At 43.3% G+C, this 16707-nt stretch overlaps 1 protein-coding gene across 4 annotated transcripts in view; it reads right to left on the bottom strand.

Annotated features, from left to right (window-relative positions):
• SLC5A1 (solute carrier family 5 member 1) overlaps positions 1-16707 on the bottom strand; it is a 78466-nt gene that overhangs the window by 30077 nt on the left and 31682 nt on the right. For all 4 annotated transcript variants that reach the window (XM_045886423.2, XM_045886422.2, XM_045886424.2 and 1 more), the window contains exons 6-11: positions 12177-12282; positions 10926-11006; positions 9582-9802; positions 9200-9335; positions 6673-6780; positions 1166-1316 (exon numbers count right to left, since the gene is read on the bottom strand). In XM_045886423.2, the coding sequence (XP_045742379.1) occupies positions 1166-1316; positions 6673-6780; positions 9200-9335; positions 9582-9802; positions 10926-11006; positions 12177-12282 (803 nt within the window). The remainder of the gene's footprint in view (positions 1-1165; positions 1317-6672; positions 6781-9199; positions 9336-9581; positions 9803-10925; positions 11007-12176; positions 12283-16707) is intronic.

The following is a 16707-nucleotide window of genomic DNA, read 5'->3' as shown; positions in this document are numbered from 1 at the left end:
ATGGTTCTCTTTTCATGTTGCATCTCGAGCCTTATAGATAACAGGGGGCTGGGAAACAGTAAAGTCCTTTCTAAGGAAAAGAAACAGTCAGGGTGATGGTGTTGCTTTCTGTGAAGCAAAATAGTAGACTCGGGCCTGGTCAGATCTCCCCTGGGTGCCAGGTGGCTCATCACCTGACAATGGCCTGTCATTTTCCCTTTCCTTCCTTTGCCCTAATCTTATTGATGAGATCTATGAGGTGGCAGTCCATACCCCTCCTGCACTCACTGTGAAATTTCTCTTGACTGACATCACAGGGACTTGATCCCCCTGCTCTGAGGAAGTTGACCTGCCATAGCCCCACAAAGAGACATAGTAGAGCTTTAGTTAGTCCTCTATCCAAAGCATCTGTTCTATGGATAGTCAAGATTATGAGCACCTCTGACCCATGTATCAACCCTTCTGGCTTTCAGTATCCTGTTGTGTCCATTATCCCATTTGGCAATAACAAATGTATGTATAGCATGTTGTTTTAGACTTTACAGAGCATGTTCCCAAGCACAGTATCACTTGACCCTCACAAGGGTCATGCAAAATGTTGTAGCAAATGGTCAAGGCATCAGAGGCATCTGGGCCTTGAAGATGGCCCATGTGAAGAGCTACAGTGTCGAGGGCTGAGGAGGGCCACGTGGGGCAGTATAAAGGGCCTTGGACAAGGACTCACTTGGCCTGAGTTCCAGTCCTGGCTCCGCCACTGTCCAGACTACCTGGATTTAGGCAAGACGAGCCTCCTTTTGGGTGCCTGGGTGGCTCAGCTGGTTAAACATCTGCCTTCAGCTCAGGTCATGATCCCAGAGTCCTGGATTGAGCCCCGCATTGGGCTCCCTGCTTCGTGAGGAGCCTGCTTCTCCCTCTGTCTCCCTCTCTCTCTCTCATGAATAAATAAAGAAATTGCTTGTTGATAAACTGAGGGTTAGATTAGATGATTTCTGATGTCATGTGTTACTCCAGACAGGCATTGTTTGATGATCTTCAATTTAAAGTTAAATGCCACTGAAGTGCAAATATAACTAGCCACAGAGGTTACTCCCATTCTAACCAGGCATCTACCAGTCTTCTCTACCTTGAGGGTTAGCACATATCATTCAGGCTTTCATAATGGGTGGCAAGGAGAAGCTGCACTTACCTTCCTGTAATCATGAGCTCTTTCTCAGATGCTCCCTTCCGGACCTTGGTATAGATGTCCATGGTGAAGAGGGTGCTGGCGCTATTGAAAATGGAGGTTAAGGAGCTCATGAGAGAGGCCAACATGACTGACAGCATCAGGCCACGCAGCCCTGAAAGAGAAGGAGATTCTGAGTGGCACACACAGCAACTCAACTCTTTTGTACTTAGAAATTGTGAGAACTCAAGCTTTGTTTGCCTTCTGAAACCATGCCATGTTCTCCAACTTGTCTCTCCAAAGACTAGATATTATATTGTAAGCCCAAAGCAGTCAACAAAGAGATAAGGACAAAATATATACGAGGTAAATACTTTGCAATTGAATGATGATGATGATGATGATGATGATGATGATGACGGTGGTGATGGTGGTTAATGGTGATGGTGGTAATGGTGTGTGTGTGAGTCCATCTAAAAGGAGTTTTATAAAGTCTTTTACTTAAAAATTCATGGTATAGCAGAAAGATTGAAACTAGGATTCAAAAGATGAGGTTCTCAAGAAAGTAAAAAGTCCATAGAATGGAAGGAAATACTTGCAATTCATATATCTAATAAGGGTCTAGTATGCAGAATATATAAAGAACATGTATAACTGAATAATAAAAAAGACAAATAATCCAATTAAAATGGGTAAAGAACTTGAATAGAAACTTCTCCAAAGAAGATAAACAAGTGGCTAATAATCACATGAAAAGATACTCAACATCATGGAAATTCAAACCAAAACTGCAATAAAATACTACTTTGTACCCACTAGGGTGGCTATAATAAAAAAGAGGGAAGGAAGGAAGAGAGAGAGAAAGAAAGAAAGAAAGAAAGAAAGAAAGAAAGAAAGAAAGAAAGGGAGGGAGGGAGGGAGGGAGGGAGGGAGGGAGGGAGGGAGGGAGGAAGGAAGGAAGAAAGAAAGGAAGGAAGGAAGAAAGAAAAAGAAAAAGAAAGAAAGAAAGAAAGAAGGAAAGAAAAGACGTAACAACAAGTGTGGGTGGAGATGTGGAGAAATAGGAACCCTCATACATTGTTGGCAGTAATGTAAAAGGGCACAGTCACCGTGGCAAATGGTCTAGCGGTTTCTCAAGTTAAACATGCAATTACCATATGATTATTAATTTCACTCCTAGGTATCTGCTCAAAAGAAATAGAAACATGTGTCCACATAAAAACTTGAACATGAGGGGCACCTGGGTGGCTCAGTCGGTTGAGCACCTGACTCTTGATTTCAGCTCAGGTGATGATCTCAGGGTCATGAGATTGAATCCCAAATTGGGCTCCATGCTCAGTGGCAAGTCTGCTTAGGATTTTCTCTCTCCTTCTTCCTCTGCCCCTTCCCCACTCTCTCTCCCTCTAAAATAATCTTTAAAAAAAACCTCGAACATGAGTGTTCATAGTAGTATTATTTATAATAGCTGAAATAACACGTCCATCAACTGATAAATGAATAAATAAAGTGTGATATACCCATGCAATGGAATATCATTTATCAGTAAAAAAGAATGAAGTACTAATGCATGCTACAATGTGGATAAACCTTGAAAACATTCTGCTAAGTGAAAGAAGCCAGACACAAAGTACAACTATTGTATAATCCCATTTATGTTAAATGCTCAGAGCAAGCAAATCCATAGAGACAGGGAATAGATTAATGGTTGCCTAGGGCTAAGGGGGTTGGGGTAAAATATGGGATGATTGTTAATGGGTACAGGATTTCTTTTGGAGATGATAAAAGTTTTCTAAAACCACGGTGATGGTTGCACACCTCTGAATATACTAACAAACCATTGAATTGTATGCCTTAAGTGATAAATCATATGTATGTGAATTATAGCTCAATAAAGTTGTCACTGAAAAACAAAAGACAAGGCTATATTTCCAAACTCTGACCCTAAGCAAGTTATGCTAACCTCTAGGCCTCATCTCTTGGTGTGTTGAATGGGGATAATACTACACCTGCCCAAATCAGAATAAGGGATTGTCCTTTTAAAATTTCTCCCAATCAGGGCACCTGGGTGGCTCAGATGGTTAAGCATCTGCCTTTGGCTCAGGTCATGATCCCAGGGTCCTGGGATCAAGCCCCGCATTGGGCTCCCTGCTTGGCAGGGAGCCTGCTTCTCCCTCTCTTTCTACTGCTCCCCCGGCTTGTGCTCTCTCACTCTCTCTGTCAAATAAATAAATAAAATCTAAATAAATAAATAAAATTTCTCCCAATCTGGCCAGCATGGTTGGCTATAATCTCTATCATTACTTCCATACCAAGGACAGCATAAAGTTATCCCTGCTAGGCTGGAAGGCCAGGTCATGCTGAGGGCCCACCATGGAGAGTACAGTCTTGGAAGTAAAAGTAACCTTAGTCGTCACCTAGGCTTACCATCCATTGGTAGAATCCCTTCTTCTGCCCAAATTCTCCAGCAACAGGAAATCTACAACTGCACAGGGAGTCTGCTCCCTCTTGGACAATCCTAACTAGGCTGATATCTGCCTCTTTATAGCCTCAGACACAGTCCTTAAGCTACCCAATAGAAGAGGTCTCACTGTTGACCCACTTTACCATCTTTCATATATTCAAAGATAATTCATGTCCTCTTGAACTCTCTCTTCTCCACACTAAAGATCCCTCAGTTTCTTACAATACTCTTTATAATTGGGCTTGGGGGCCCAAATATACAGAACTTGACATATTACCTCTATTAAACTTGAGCTTATTAGATTTGAGTCAACATTCCTGCCTGTTGAGATCTTTTTGGTACATGATTCTATCATTCCTCTAGGTTTTGTATTTGCAAATAATTTTATAGTTTTGTTTTCATCTACAGCCTTGCAAGAAGGAAAATAAAGGCTGCCAGCTTCAATTATTTTGTCATTTGTTGGGAGGGGTTTTTTTTAAGATTTTATTTATTTATTAGAGAGACAGAGCAGAAGCAGTGGGAGGGGCAGGCAGGGGGAGAGAGAAGCAGGCCCCCTGTTGAGCAGGGAGCCTAATGCAGGACTCGATCCCAGGACCCTGGGATCATGACCTGAGCCGAAGGCAGACGCTTAACTGACTGAGCCACCCAGGTGCCCCTGTTGGGAGTTTTTTAATGGTTCCTCCCGAGCTTGTACCACATTAACCACAGGAGTTACAAAGATCCTCTAGTCCAATTCCCTCACTTTTCAGTTGACAAAACAAAGGTCCACTTCAAGGAGTTAGTAGGTAGGGCTTCGAGCCCTAGTTCTGCCATTTGTTCAGGGTTACTTTAGTTAATTGTAAAGCTGGGATAAAGCTCTCCCCTCTGTACTACATTCTTATCAAACTCTCCTATTCACTCAATAAATATTTGTTGAATGTAATTTTACGGTGGCTCTGGCAAGAAATAATGGTATATCAGTGTAGGGTGATAGAGGTAAAAATAGAAAGAGATAGATGAATAGAAGAGACATTTAGGAGGCAAAATGGACAGAATTTAGTGACAGATTGGTGGGGCAACATTTACCAACCAAGTGGAAGAGGCTGAATCTTCAAATGAGACAAAAAGGAGCAGCCTAAAGGATGGAGATAAAACAGACAAATAGGAGAGTATAGTATAATGGAATCCAAGAGAAGAGATAACGGAAGAAAGATGAGTGATCAATAATGCTGAATGCTACTGAGGGGTCAAGTAAGATAAGGAATGGAAAATATCTATTTAATCTAGCACAGGGAGTCACTGGAAAATTCAGTGTTTATAGAAGCCAGATTCTAGCTGAAGATGAGGGAATGGTAATGGTACATGTAAACGTAGCATTTTGTTGTCTTTCATGTTGTGCATTTTCCTATCATGTACAGTTCACTCTAGCACAGTGTTCAGAACTACAGTCTCACCCACAATCTGCCCTTCTAAAGAAACGACGTAAACAGGGGCACCTGGATGGTTCTGGGTGGAGCATGCGACTCTTGATCTCGGGGTTGTGAGTTCAAGCCCTACATTGGGTATAGAGATTACTTTAAAAAAAAATTTTTTTAGGGGAACCTGGGTGGCTCAGTCAGTTGATTTCTTAGTTCTGTCTCAGGTCATGATCTCAGGGTCCTGGGATCGAGCCCCGAGTCAGGCTCCATTCTCAGCAGGGAGTCTGCTTCAAGATTCTCTCCCTCTCCCTATGCCCCTCCCCCCACTCACTCATGCTCTCTCTCTCTCTCTCTCTCTCTCTCTAAAATAAATATGTAGGGACTCCTGGGTGGCTCAGTCAGTTAAGCGTCTGCCTTCAGCTCAGGTCATGATCCCAGGGTCCTGGGATTGAGTCCCACTTCAGGGGTCCTTGTTCAGCAGGGAGCCTGCTTCTCCCTCTGCCTGCCATTCTCCCTGCTTGTTCTCTCTCTCTCTTTCTCTGACAAATAAATAAATAAAATCTTTTTTAAAATAAATAAAAATAAAATAAGTAAATCATTACAAAAATGTTTTAAATCTTAAAAAAAGAGAAAGAGAAATAACATAAACACCCCCACATAGTTCAGTGTAATCCAAACCAGAACTCTAAAAGAACCAGCCATGTGACTCTTCTAATTGCAACCTTAATTAATAAGCAGCCCAGTTCAGTGGCATAGTTAACAATTACCCCCATTTTTATAGAATTTGAATGCAAATGGTTTGCCCAAGGTCACACATCCAGTTTGTGGTTTAAAAAAAAAAAAATTCTTCAATTCCAGCCTTGAGCACAGTTAAGCAAGCTAGACGCTGAGCTGCTGTGTGGCCTTGGAAAAAAATCATTTTCCTTCTGTACGTCTCAGTTTCCCTAACTATAAAATGAAGAGATTTAACTAGATAGTCTCTAGGTTTCCTCTCAGTAATAAAACTTTATAAGTTTATTATAAATTTTCCTGATCAATACCTTTGAATTTTTAGTCTCCTGAGACCCCCTAACCTAATGAGGTTTGCATCCCTTGATCCAGAATTAGATTTTTCTTCGACATGAAACATGAACAGTAGCCCTACAGGTCCAACCCAAAACTAACTATTCTGGACGCCAAGTACTCAATTACCTAGGATAACACATTCTCTGTAGTGAGAAGCCCCATTATGGCCCATCCATCTACTGCCTCAAACTTCCTCATTCAATAGCTAAAACTGTTCTGCCCTTCCTCCTTGGAATATCAATTCATTCTCAAGAAAAAACTCCACTTAGTTTAAGCTTTCATGTTAATGTCCGTTGGAGAGCTCCAAAAGATCTTCTAGATGAGCATGGAAAAGTTGTGTTTTTCACTAGCACCTTTTCAGATCACCTCTTTTCCACACCTGACTGATGAACACATGCTAGGTCTCATAGAGCTCAACCAAGTCATATGTCTCCTTTCCACTGAAGGAAGACATGTTCAAAAACTGAGGACACCCAGAGGGAAGCCTTCCCTACTGGGCAGGATGCAGGCTCAGAAATGGCTTTTCCCCAGAAGGCCACAGAAATCTACATAAAGTGGAAGCCAAATCAGCCTCCAAAAAAAGACTTTGCCAGCAAGATGACTCTCACCATTGGGCATGAGCTCCACCACCAAGGTCGGGTAAGCGATGTTGGTACAGCCAACCTCAGTACCGCAATATTTCTTACATTCCGAGGGGATAGTGCAGGCAATTTTTTCTGAGGAAAGATGAAGAGCCATGTCAGCAAGCAGACATCGGGGAAATATTTCCAAGATTCACTTTCCTTTTTTTATTTATTTAAATTCAATTAGCCAACATATATCATTAGTTTTTGATGTAGTGTTCAATGATTCATTAATTGTGTGTAACACCCAGTGCTCATCAGATCACGTGCCCTCCCCAATGACCATTACCCAGACCCCATCCCCCCACCCCCTCCCTTCCACAACCCTCAGTTTGTTTCCCGGAGTCTGGAGTCTCTCATGGTTTGTCTCCCTCTCTGATTTCTTCCCATTCAGGTGTCCCTCCCTTCCCCTATGGTCCTCTATTCCCTATTCCCAAATTCCACATATGAGTGAAACCATATGATAATTGTATTTTTCTGATTAACTAATTTCAATTGCACCAAAAACTGTAAGATACCTAGGAATAAACCTAACCAAAAAGGTAAAGGATCTGTACTCTACAAACTACAGAACCTTATGAAAGAAATTGCAGAAGACACAGTGAGATGGAAAAACATTCCATGCTCCTGGATTGGAAGAATAAACATTGTTAAAATGTCTATGTTGCCCAGAGCAATCTACACATTCAATGCAATCCCTATCAAAATACCATTGACATTTTTCACAGAGCTGAAACAATCCTAAAATTTGTATGGAACAAGATTCACTTTCTTTTTTTTTTTTTTTTTAATTTTATTTATTTATTTGACAGAGAGAGACATAGCGAGAGAGGGAACACAAGCAGGGGGAGTGGGAGAGGGAGAAGCAGGCTTCCCCGCGGAGCAGGGAGCCCAATGCGGGGCTCGATCCCAGGACCCTGAGATCATGACCTGAGCCGAAGGCAGACGCTTAACGCCTGAGCCACCCAGGCGTCCCACAAGATTCACTTTCTTAAAATAAGGCTTCAAACAGCACATCCCTGCCCAAGGCCCTGAATTGGTTCCACAGAGAGTGCAGCTCCAAGCTGAGCCCTTCCATGCCCATGCCCTGCTGGTGTGACCATCTCCAAGATCTGACTGGGGAGAAAAGGGTTCTTAGGCAGAGGAGTGGGGGAAGCAAAGCAATGCTCAGGGCGGGAAGAGAAGCGGCACAGTCTTTAGACTTTAGCGAGGCCTCCATACAGCTTAGCGCTGACTACGGTCTTGTTTCTCCTGAAGATCATAGTGACTTGTGGCTCCTAATTTTGAGGTTTATTTCAAGCAGCTTTTTTGCAAGTAGGATTTTTTTTTTTAAGATTTTTTATTTATTTATCTGAGAGAGAGAATGGGAGACAGAGAGCACGAGAGGGGGAGGATCAGAGGGAGAAGCAGACTCCCCGCCGAGCAGGGAGCCCGATGCGGGACTCGATCCCGGGACTCCAGGATCATGACCTGAGCCGAAGGCAGTCGCTTAACCAACTGAGCCACCCAGGCGCCCCTGCAAGTAGGATTAAACACCCAGATGACTGAGGGAACTCCCCAGTGGGAGGGCTATTGGGTAGTACTTCCAAAATGTGAAAAATCTGGTATAGAGAAAGACAAGAAGTAGCCTGGGATGGGAAGGGGAAAGGATCTAGAGACTGGGAGAAAATTCCAGTAACTTCTTTAGAATTAAATCAACAAACATTTATTAGGTACCTACTACAGATATATCATTTAGTGCCGCTCCCTAGAGCGCTGATTCATTATAGCACTATCTCAAATACTTTTATGTGTGTTATACCCATTACAATATAAATTATTCAGTTAGGAATATTTTTCTCATGACAGGTGAGCCAGTATAGGAGTGTAAAAGACCTAATAGGAATGCTATTAATAGCCAATGGCAGCAAGTGCCCCCAGACTGTCTTGTCTTCATTTTAGGAGCTCACCAAAGTTTCACTCCCTGGTGCTCTCTTTTTTGCCATTATTTCATATTCCAGGAAACAGTTTTGACCTATGATGGCTGACCAAAAAAAAAATGCAATGCTGGAGAAGCCACAAAAGGGTCAAAAAGACTTTATTACCCTAGATAGCAAAGTACAAGGCTCAGGGCTCTTCAAAGAAATGGCCCAAAAAACAGGGCTCTGAGCATCAAGCAATTAGAGACTGGCCAGGGTCCTTTGACATTAAAGACATTTTACACACTGAGGAAGGAAGACTGAGCAAAAAGCTAGCACATATTAGCTGGAAGAAGCTACAGCTGGAAGTGAATCATGACTTCAGAGAATTTGCAAAAGGGGAGAAAGTAATTGTCATTGTAAGGAACCAGGGAAGACAACCCCACAGGTTCTGTGAACTCAAGTTGTTTGCTATGTAAAGGGGGAACAATAATGCTTGGTAATTGTGGCAAGAAAAAAAGAAGAGGAAGAGCAGGGAGCTATAGGGCTTTAGAAGTGACACAGAGCCAGAAAAGTGGGAGAGAGTGGCTGCTGAGTCCAGCAAAAGGGATCACCTGTGTATAAGATGCGGCTGATCATTCCTGGCATCACCATGAGGAACATGGGCAGCAGCTTCATGTACCCACACAGGATACAGCCGGCCTTCACATGAGACATGTTTTTGGCTGAGAGGCAGCGTTGCACAATGACCTGCCAGGGAAAGCCAGTAAGAGAGGGGTGCAGGCCAGAGACTTCTCAACGCCCTCTGGCTACCCTCAGCTCCCCTCCCACATGTTCTTGGTTCTTGGCCTGCCACCCCCTTGTCACTAAGGCTCAGTGACCCCAGACCATATGAGCCTAGCCCTACCGTACCTAACACCACAAGCCATAGACAGACAGGGTCCCTGTAGAGACATGGGGAATACCCCATCCACCCCACACATCAAGCACGGGTACCTGATCTGTGCACCAGTACCACAGGGCAAGGATGGACAACCCAAAGATGATCCCAGGCCACGGCAGGTCTCCTTTGAGGGGATCTCGGAAGATGTGAAAAGAGTCAGCTCTTGGTGTATAGCAGTCTTTGTTGACGGTGATGTTTCCATCAGTAATCACAGTTGGAATGGCGTTCATGTACTTTCTCATCAAGGAATCATACCCTCCCACTTCATGGAAAGCTGGAAAGCATCAGCAACAAACATCCTAAAACTCTCAACTCTTCATTCGGGTTTCTTCCTGTAGATGCCTGAGAAACCACCCTCACTGTGTGCTCTTGGGAAAGTCACTTTCCTATTCTGGGCCTCAGCTCTCTCATCCATAGAATGGGATTATTAACCCTGCCTAGCCTCCTGGGGGTGGGAGGGCTCCTGTAAGGGTCTAAACCAATAACCTGTGAAAGTATTTTAACCATAAACCTTTTTAAAAAGGGAAAGTACTTGGACTTATTAAAAGAAAGACCTTGGTTTTGAAGATTCAAAGACGTTTTCCCCTCACCCTTTGCTGTCAGCAGCAGCCTTTAAAATCCTACACAGAGACCTAGAGACCCACAGACTCAGCCATACCATCCCTGGTCACAACAATGTGGTAAGATGGACAGAGAAAGGGTAAGGAGTCTGGAGCCCTATCACCTCTTTGCTGTGTGTCCTACAGACCCCACCACCACTACCACCACCACTAGGGAAAAACAAATGGAAGCTCTTGGAAACAGAATAGAGAGTAGATAAGAGGCTTCACAGGACACACAGAAAGTATGGGCCCTCTTAAAAAACAAAATGCATTTTATATTCTCCCATAACAAGTACCTCTGGATCTAGGGTCTCCAGTCTTGTCTTTAGGATTTTACAGACAAATAAAATTTCAAAATCGGGGTCAGGGGCCAACATAGACAGGCTAGTTTTTTAAATTTTGTCAAATAAGGACATAAACAAGAAAATGATCACTTACTATCATCAATTCATAAAATAAAGGACAATTTAACATCAAATATAGACAAGATGTAATCTGAGGTTTAGATACAACATTGAATATACTTAGCCTGATGGATATTTAGATGTATCCCTTTTTTTGTCCAGTTTCTCTGTGGAGAGCAGGCCCAGCCTGAGATCTCCAGGGCTGAGGAAGGTGCCCCTGCACACCCACTGTGGTGGTCAATTCAGGCTAGACCACTCCCTTGGGGAGGGCAGAGGATACCCAGCTCACTGCCTGGGCCAGCAGCAGGCAGGGAGGTTAGACTTGATTTTTTTCTCCCTAGGCCTCTTCCTCTGCCTCCCTGCCTCCTCAGCCTGCCCCAGCCCCACTTACCAAACCCAGTCAGGATAAAAGACCCCACCAGCATGATCGCCGTCTGCAAAGTGTCGGTGTAAATCACAGCCGCCAGGCCCCCTAAACAGGCAAAGGAAATAATACATGTGACCTAACGTAGGAGGACCACCTGTCTGTGTGGTCCAGCCTGCCTCCTTTGCCCACTCCCTGCCCCTCTCCCTCTCCCTCTGTGCATCCTCTGAGAACACCCCTCAGTCACCTGTCTGCCTTTCCTTCCTTCCCTCCCTTGTCTTGTTATAACAATCTACTACCCAACATGTTCCCACACCTCTACTTCTCACAGAAATGCTGGGAACACCTTGGAAAAAGGAGACTGTTCCTCCCTATTCGAGAAGGAAGAGTTTGATGTGACTGAAGGCAGAAGATGGTGCAAAGGAGATGGCTGTGGTAAGAACTGTCTCCCACAAAGGCAAGGAAGAGCAAAGAGTTAACATCTCTACAAGGTGTTTGGGTGTTACCGAATCTGCACATTTCGAAGGGCTACTTCCATGCACATCTGCTCTCTCTTTACTCAGACCATCTAAGTAACTTCTTGTCCCCAGAGCTGTGTAACTTCTTGTCTCCAAATTCCATTGCTGACCCAGGCTCCCCTATCGGGAACAGAGTAACACCTCTGCAAAGGTGTCCCCAACTGTTCCTTTCATCAGCTTCTCCAGTCACTTCTCGAGTCTTCCTCTAAAATCTCTTTTTTGTGTCACTCCCTGCCTTCCCACCTACAGTGCCTTCCAGCGCCTATCACATCAAATCCAAGGCCTCCTTCTGGCTTCCAAGCCCCCTGCACTGTGACCTCTTTTGAACTATCAGGGCTTATCACTCCACACACACCTCAACTACCTCCCACTGACCACCCTTCTCCAGCCAAACGCATCTGCTTGCTCACCCTGCCCCAGCCCCATGCCATGCCCAATCCTGACTCCATTCCCTTGCTCTCTTCATCCCTGCACCTGGCACTCCCTCTCTGATTTTCCCAACTCAGCCAATTTCTATCCACAACCTGGAAGGCCAGTCCCTGCCCCACTTCCTAGAAGAAGCTACATGAACTATTCCGGCCAACACTGGAGTTTTCTGGGACTCCCATATAACTTGTTAGGGTCTGAGCTTTGGGACTAAGCAAACACTCCATTCTAAAACTGTTTCCTGGGTGTATCTCTCCTCCTCAAGAGGTGAAGCTATGTCTCCTACTTCCTCCTCCTTTCCTGGGCTTTGGCTGAGTCATTTGTATGGACTCACCTGTGATTGTGTAAAGGCCAGTGATTGCCAATAAGAGAAAGATGGCCAGGTACAGATCCAGACCCAGGGCCAAGTTGATAAATATGGCCCCAGAGAAGATGTCTGCCTGGAAGAAGAGAAGAGGCAGAGTTAGGGGTGAATGAGGCCAGCTGACTGCAGGCTGCACCCAGGGCCTGGCTGAGGCACTTCAGCTGCAGAGACAAGGAGGCAAACTTGGAGGGGGTAGCAGAAGGTGTCTCCTGAGTAATGTCAATACCTGTGATTTCTGGGCCCAATGTTGGCCCACACCCCCCTTGCCCTTTGGCTAAAATCCCCCAGTTAAAGGTTCATATTTTTATCCCTGAGTAAGAATATGAAAGACTAGTACTGTACAATTCCACATATATGAAGTATCTAAAACACTCAAATTTGTATAATCAAAGACTAGAATGGTGATTACCAGGGGCTGAGGGGAGAAGGAAATGGGGAGTTATTAATCAACAGGCATAAAGTTTCAGTTAAGTAAGATGAGTAAGCTCTAGAGATCTGCCACACAACATTGTGCCTATAGTCAACAATAATGTATTTTACACTTAAAATCTGTCAAAATTTTGATAGATGGCATGTTAAGTGTTCTTACCACAATAAAATAAAATAAAAACACAAATACCTCAGAGTCATGCTCTATTCCTAAGTTTCTCAACAAGCTTTATTCAAGATGATAATAGATATCCCATGGGGGGAGAAAAGGATTCCCTAGTCAGAGATCTGTGAAATGCTGGATTAAGTGAAGTTAAGACAGTTTCCTCACCACACAACTTCCCTGAGCCTTTAATATACAGTATGTACTGTGAATCCCCAGGAAGGGAACATGGCAAATGACCCTTCATAAACTTATTTAACTACAGAACTTTGTTTGCCAAGGAATAACCATTAAACCTTGAGGTTCTTCCCAACCCACCTGCAGACTGCTGATCTAAGCTATTCTCTATCATTTACACCTCAGTGTGCAAAGGTTTATCAGATCTATTCCCAAAAGCAAGTACTAAAGAGTCCATGAGAGGGAAACCCCACCCATACTCTGGAGTGGAGAGAAACTTCAGCAACATCATAGTTTTATCTTCTCAGCCCAGATGGAGTCCACCTTGACTCAAACACAACCAGAACATCACCAATTATCTTTTGCATGGCAAGCTTGTTTCTAGGTGGCTTTATCTAGATTATTTCATGAAACTTTAGGGAGAAGTGTTCCCTCTTCACTCCCAAATTCACCAGTTATGTTCTTGATGCAATTCTCTTTCTCCTCCCTGCCTCATTTAGCCCCATTAAAAAAAAAAAACAAACACACACACACAAAAAAACCCTTCTACCTGGCAGGATGGTGCAGTGGCTAATTTAAACCAAACAGAGAGTACCAGAGTCACCCAAAATGAACTTTCATGGCAGTTCCAAAATACTACCAGGATGGGTAGTATTAAGGGATGATCATGGTAAATCTTTTATTTTCAAATTGCTAGGTGTGAAAGAAACTAGACCCCTCCCCCCAGGTGCAATGCACGAGCTGTTTCATTGCATAAAACCTAATATATTTCAGGGCGTGTAACAGGCCACCTAGTCATAACCCCGGGAATGGTGCCCTTGCATCTCCTCTCCAATCTTAGCTTCCCCACCTCCACCTCCTTACAGCTCCTTGGGGCCCTCCAGTGGCTCAGCTCCCCACCAGTCAAATCTCCTATTCCCTGCCTCTTTTAGTTGGCAGAGAGATTGTCTCACACCAGCTCCAAGCTTATGTGCTAATGCACAACTCCCTCTCCCAAGATGGGTCTCCTAAGGATTGCTGCCTTAGCTCCCCTGCAGATTCTCTAGCCCCAGGGTACTTAATATCATTGTCTTTCCTGGTGGAGGAGGAGACGCAGAGTCAGAAGGTAAGGAGAGAGTGGTGACTTAGAAAGAGACCACCCAAGGGCTAGCGGTCAGAGGACCTGGGTTTTAACACCAGTGCTGCGATTATAGGCCTGAGTGACCTTGGATAAAACATTTCACCTCTTAAATAAAATCCTTAAAAAAGGGGGGGGGGGGCACCTGGGTGGCTCAGTCGGTTAAGCGGCTGCCTTTGGCTCAGGTCATGATCCCAGGGTCCTGGGATCGAGCCCCACGTCAGGCTCCCTGCTCTGTGGAGAGCCTGCTTCTTCCTCTCCCTCTCCCTGCTGTTCTACCTACTTGTGCTCTCTCTCTCTGTTTAATAAATAAAATCCTTAAAAAAAAAAAAAAAAAAAAATTTCACCTCTCCATGTCTCTGTGTTCTCATCTTTAAAGTAAGAAGCTCTGACTCTGAGTGCTTATGATTCTCAGGGGCTGGAAGTGCGAAAGTCCTGCAGCCAAAGAAAACATTCCCCTCCCAGGTCCTGGGCCTGTTCCATCCTATCTTCTAAAGCCAAAGAAGAAGAAAGAGCCCCCAGCTGCACTTCAGCCTTGCTAAGGGTGAAATGGCCACTCCTTCCTGACTCTGCACACTGAGCCATTGGAATTGTGATGAGTATTCTGAGTATTCCTAATGCTAGACCCTCTGCTCCCATGCCTCTTTATCATCACATAGTTATTTCAGTTGAAGGGGCCCCTTTATTGATTACACTTCTAACCTCAGGAGTAAATTCTGCCCTTACAACTCTGAAAGCCAGCAGAAGTGCCTCAGGATACTGTGCCATACCTAAGCTCACATTAGCCCAGGTGCTCTGACATTAGTTTTTGAATCCTAGGTGCCCAAACTTTATCTGCTTCACTAGGGGTTTTTTTTCCCACCATATCCAGGGAATTTTATAGTTTACCAAATGTTTTCAGGTACATTCATTGTTTTGATCCCCAAAATAAGGTAAAAGGACAAATATATTGTCTCTACTCTACAGATGAGAAAGACAAAATTAATGACAAGCTCAAGAGCTAAAATCCAGTTCTTTGTCTCCAAGTCCAGTGACTTTCCAACAACACTAAAAGGTAAGAGTTCTCTTTTCTGGAATATTTTCTGCAGAGAGCAAGATCTTTTATCATTTAAAAAAACATTTTTTACTTACTTTTAAAATAAAATAACTTATGGGTATAGTTGAAAAAAAGCAGCACAGAAAGTTATACATGGAAAAGTAAAAGTGTTCCTACTTCCATCACTCAGACCAAAGGTGACCACTGTTGAGAGCTTTTGGTCCACTGGAGGATTTCTAAATGTCTTGCTGAAAATTATGTCAACCATTAAGTTCCACATCCCCCCAAAATAATAATTATGAAGATGGAAACATGGGAAAATGTATACAGTTTGATGCTAAGATGGGGAAGAAAGATGACAAAATGGTATGCACATACTGATTGCAATTCTGTAAAAGAAAACACACATACGGGCAAAGACACAATATGAAATATTTGAATTAGAGTCATAGGATTATGGGTGCTTTTCCACTTTAGATTTTCTTAAATACCATTGTTCCGTTTTTCTTATAAGTTTCAAAAGTGGGGGGAGCAGAAATTTTAAAACACATTATATTCTCTATAGGTATATAAATATACATATATATGTAGTAAAAATATAAAAACAGACCAAAAGAAAACATACCAAGTTTAAGACATGTATAACTTTTAAGAACGGGGTCAAGAAAGGTAGAAATAGGGGTTCCTGGGTGGTTCAGTCAGTTAAGCATCTGCCTTCAGCTCATCATGATCCCAGGGTCCTGGGATTGAGCCCCGGTTTGGGCTCTCTGCTCAGCAAGAAGTCTGCTTCTCCCTCTCCCTCTGCCCCCCCCTCTGCTTGTGCGCTCTCTCTCTCAAATAAATAAATAAAATCTTTAAAAAAAAAAAAAGGGGGTAGAAATAAGCTTTCCATCATAGCTGTAATGTTTTATTTCTTTTCTTTAAAAAATGAGATTTTTTAAGATCTATAGAATCTGGGTGGTGATATTTGCTATATTAGTTTTTGTACTTTTCTGTATGTTTGAAGCATTTTGTTATTTTTTTATTTATAAAAGTATGGGAATGAATAGGGAACTACACCACCAGCATTGATAGAAAAGAACTCTCCTATAATCCAATGAGACCATTTGTTTCACAGCTCTTCCCAGATTGCTCCTTCTCTAAACTTCTCTTAGCCCTTAATAAAAAAAAAAAAAAGGAAGGAAACAAGCAAATTTACCCAATCATGCTAAGCAAAACCAACTTGAAATGAAATCAAAAATTATCATATTCTAGATCAAGGGTCAGCAAACTTTTTCTATAAAGTTTCAGGTAATAAATGTTTTAGGTTTTATACACCATATAGTCTGTCCAACCTGCTCAATTTTTTTTTTTTTTAAGATTTTATTTATTTGCGAGAGAGAGAATGAGAGACAGAGAGCATGAGAGGGAGGAGGGTCAGAGGGAGAAGCAGACTCCCCGCAGAGCAGGGAGCCCGATGCGGGACTCGATCCAGGGACTCCAGGATCATGACCTGAGCCGAAGGCAGTCGCTTCAACAACTGAGCCACCCAGGCGCCCCCAACCTGCTCAATTCTACAGTTGAAACATGAAAGCAGCCA

This window comes from Mirounga angustirostris, unplaced genomic scaffold (assembly GCF_029215605.1).
Source record: "Mirounga angustirostris isolate CCGP_5_RB_7025 unplaced genomic scaffold, mMirAng1.0.hap1 SCAF_14, whole genome shotgun sequence".
Lineage (NCBI taxonomy): Eukaryota > Metazoa > Chordata > Mammalia > Carnivora > Phocidae > Mirounga > Mirounga angustirostris.
The sequence above is the reverse complement of the archived record's forward strand: the minus strand, read 5'-3'. Positions and strand labels throughout refer to the sequence as shown.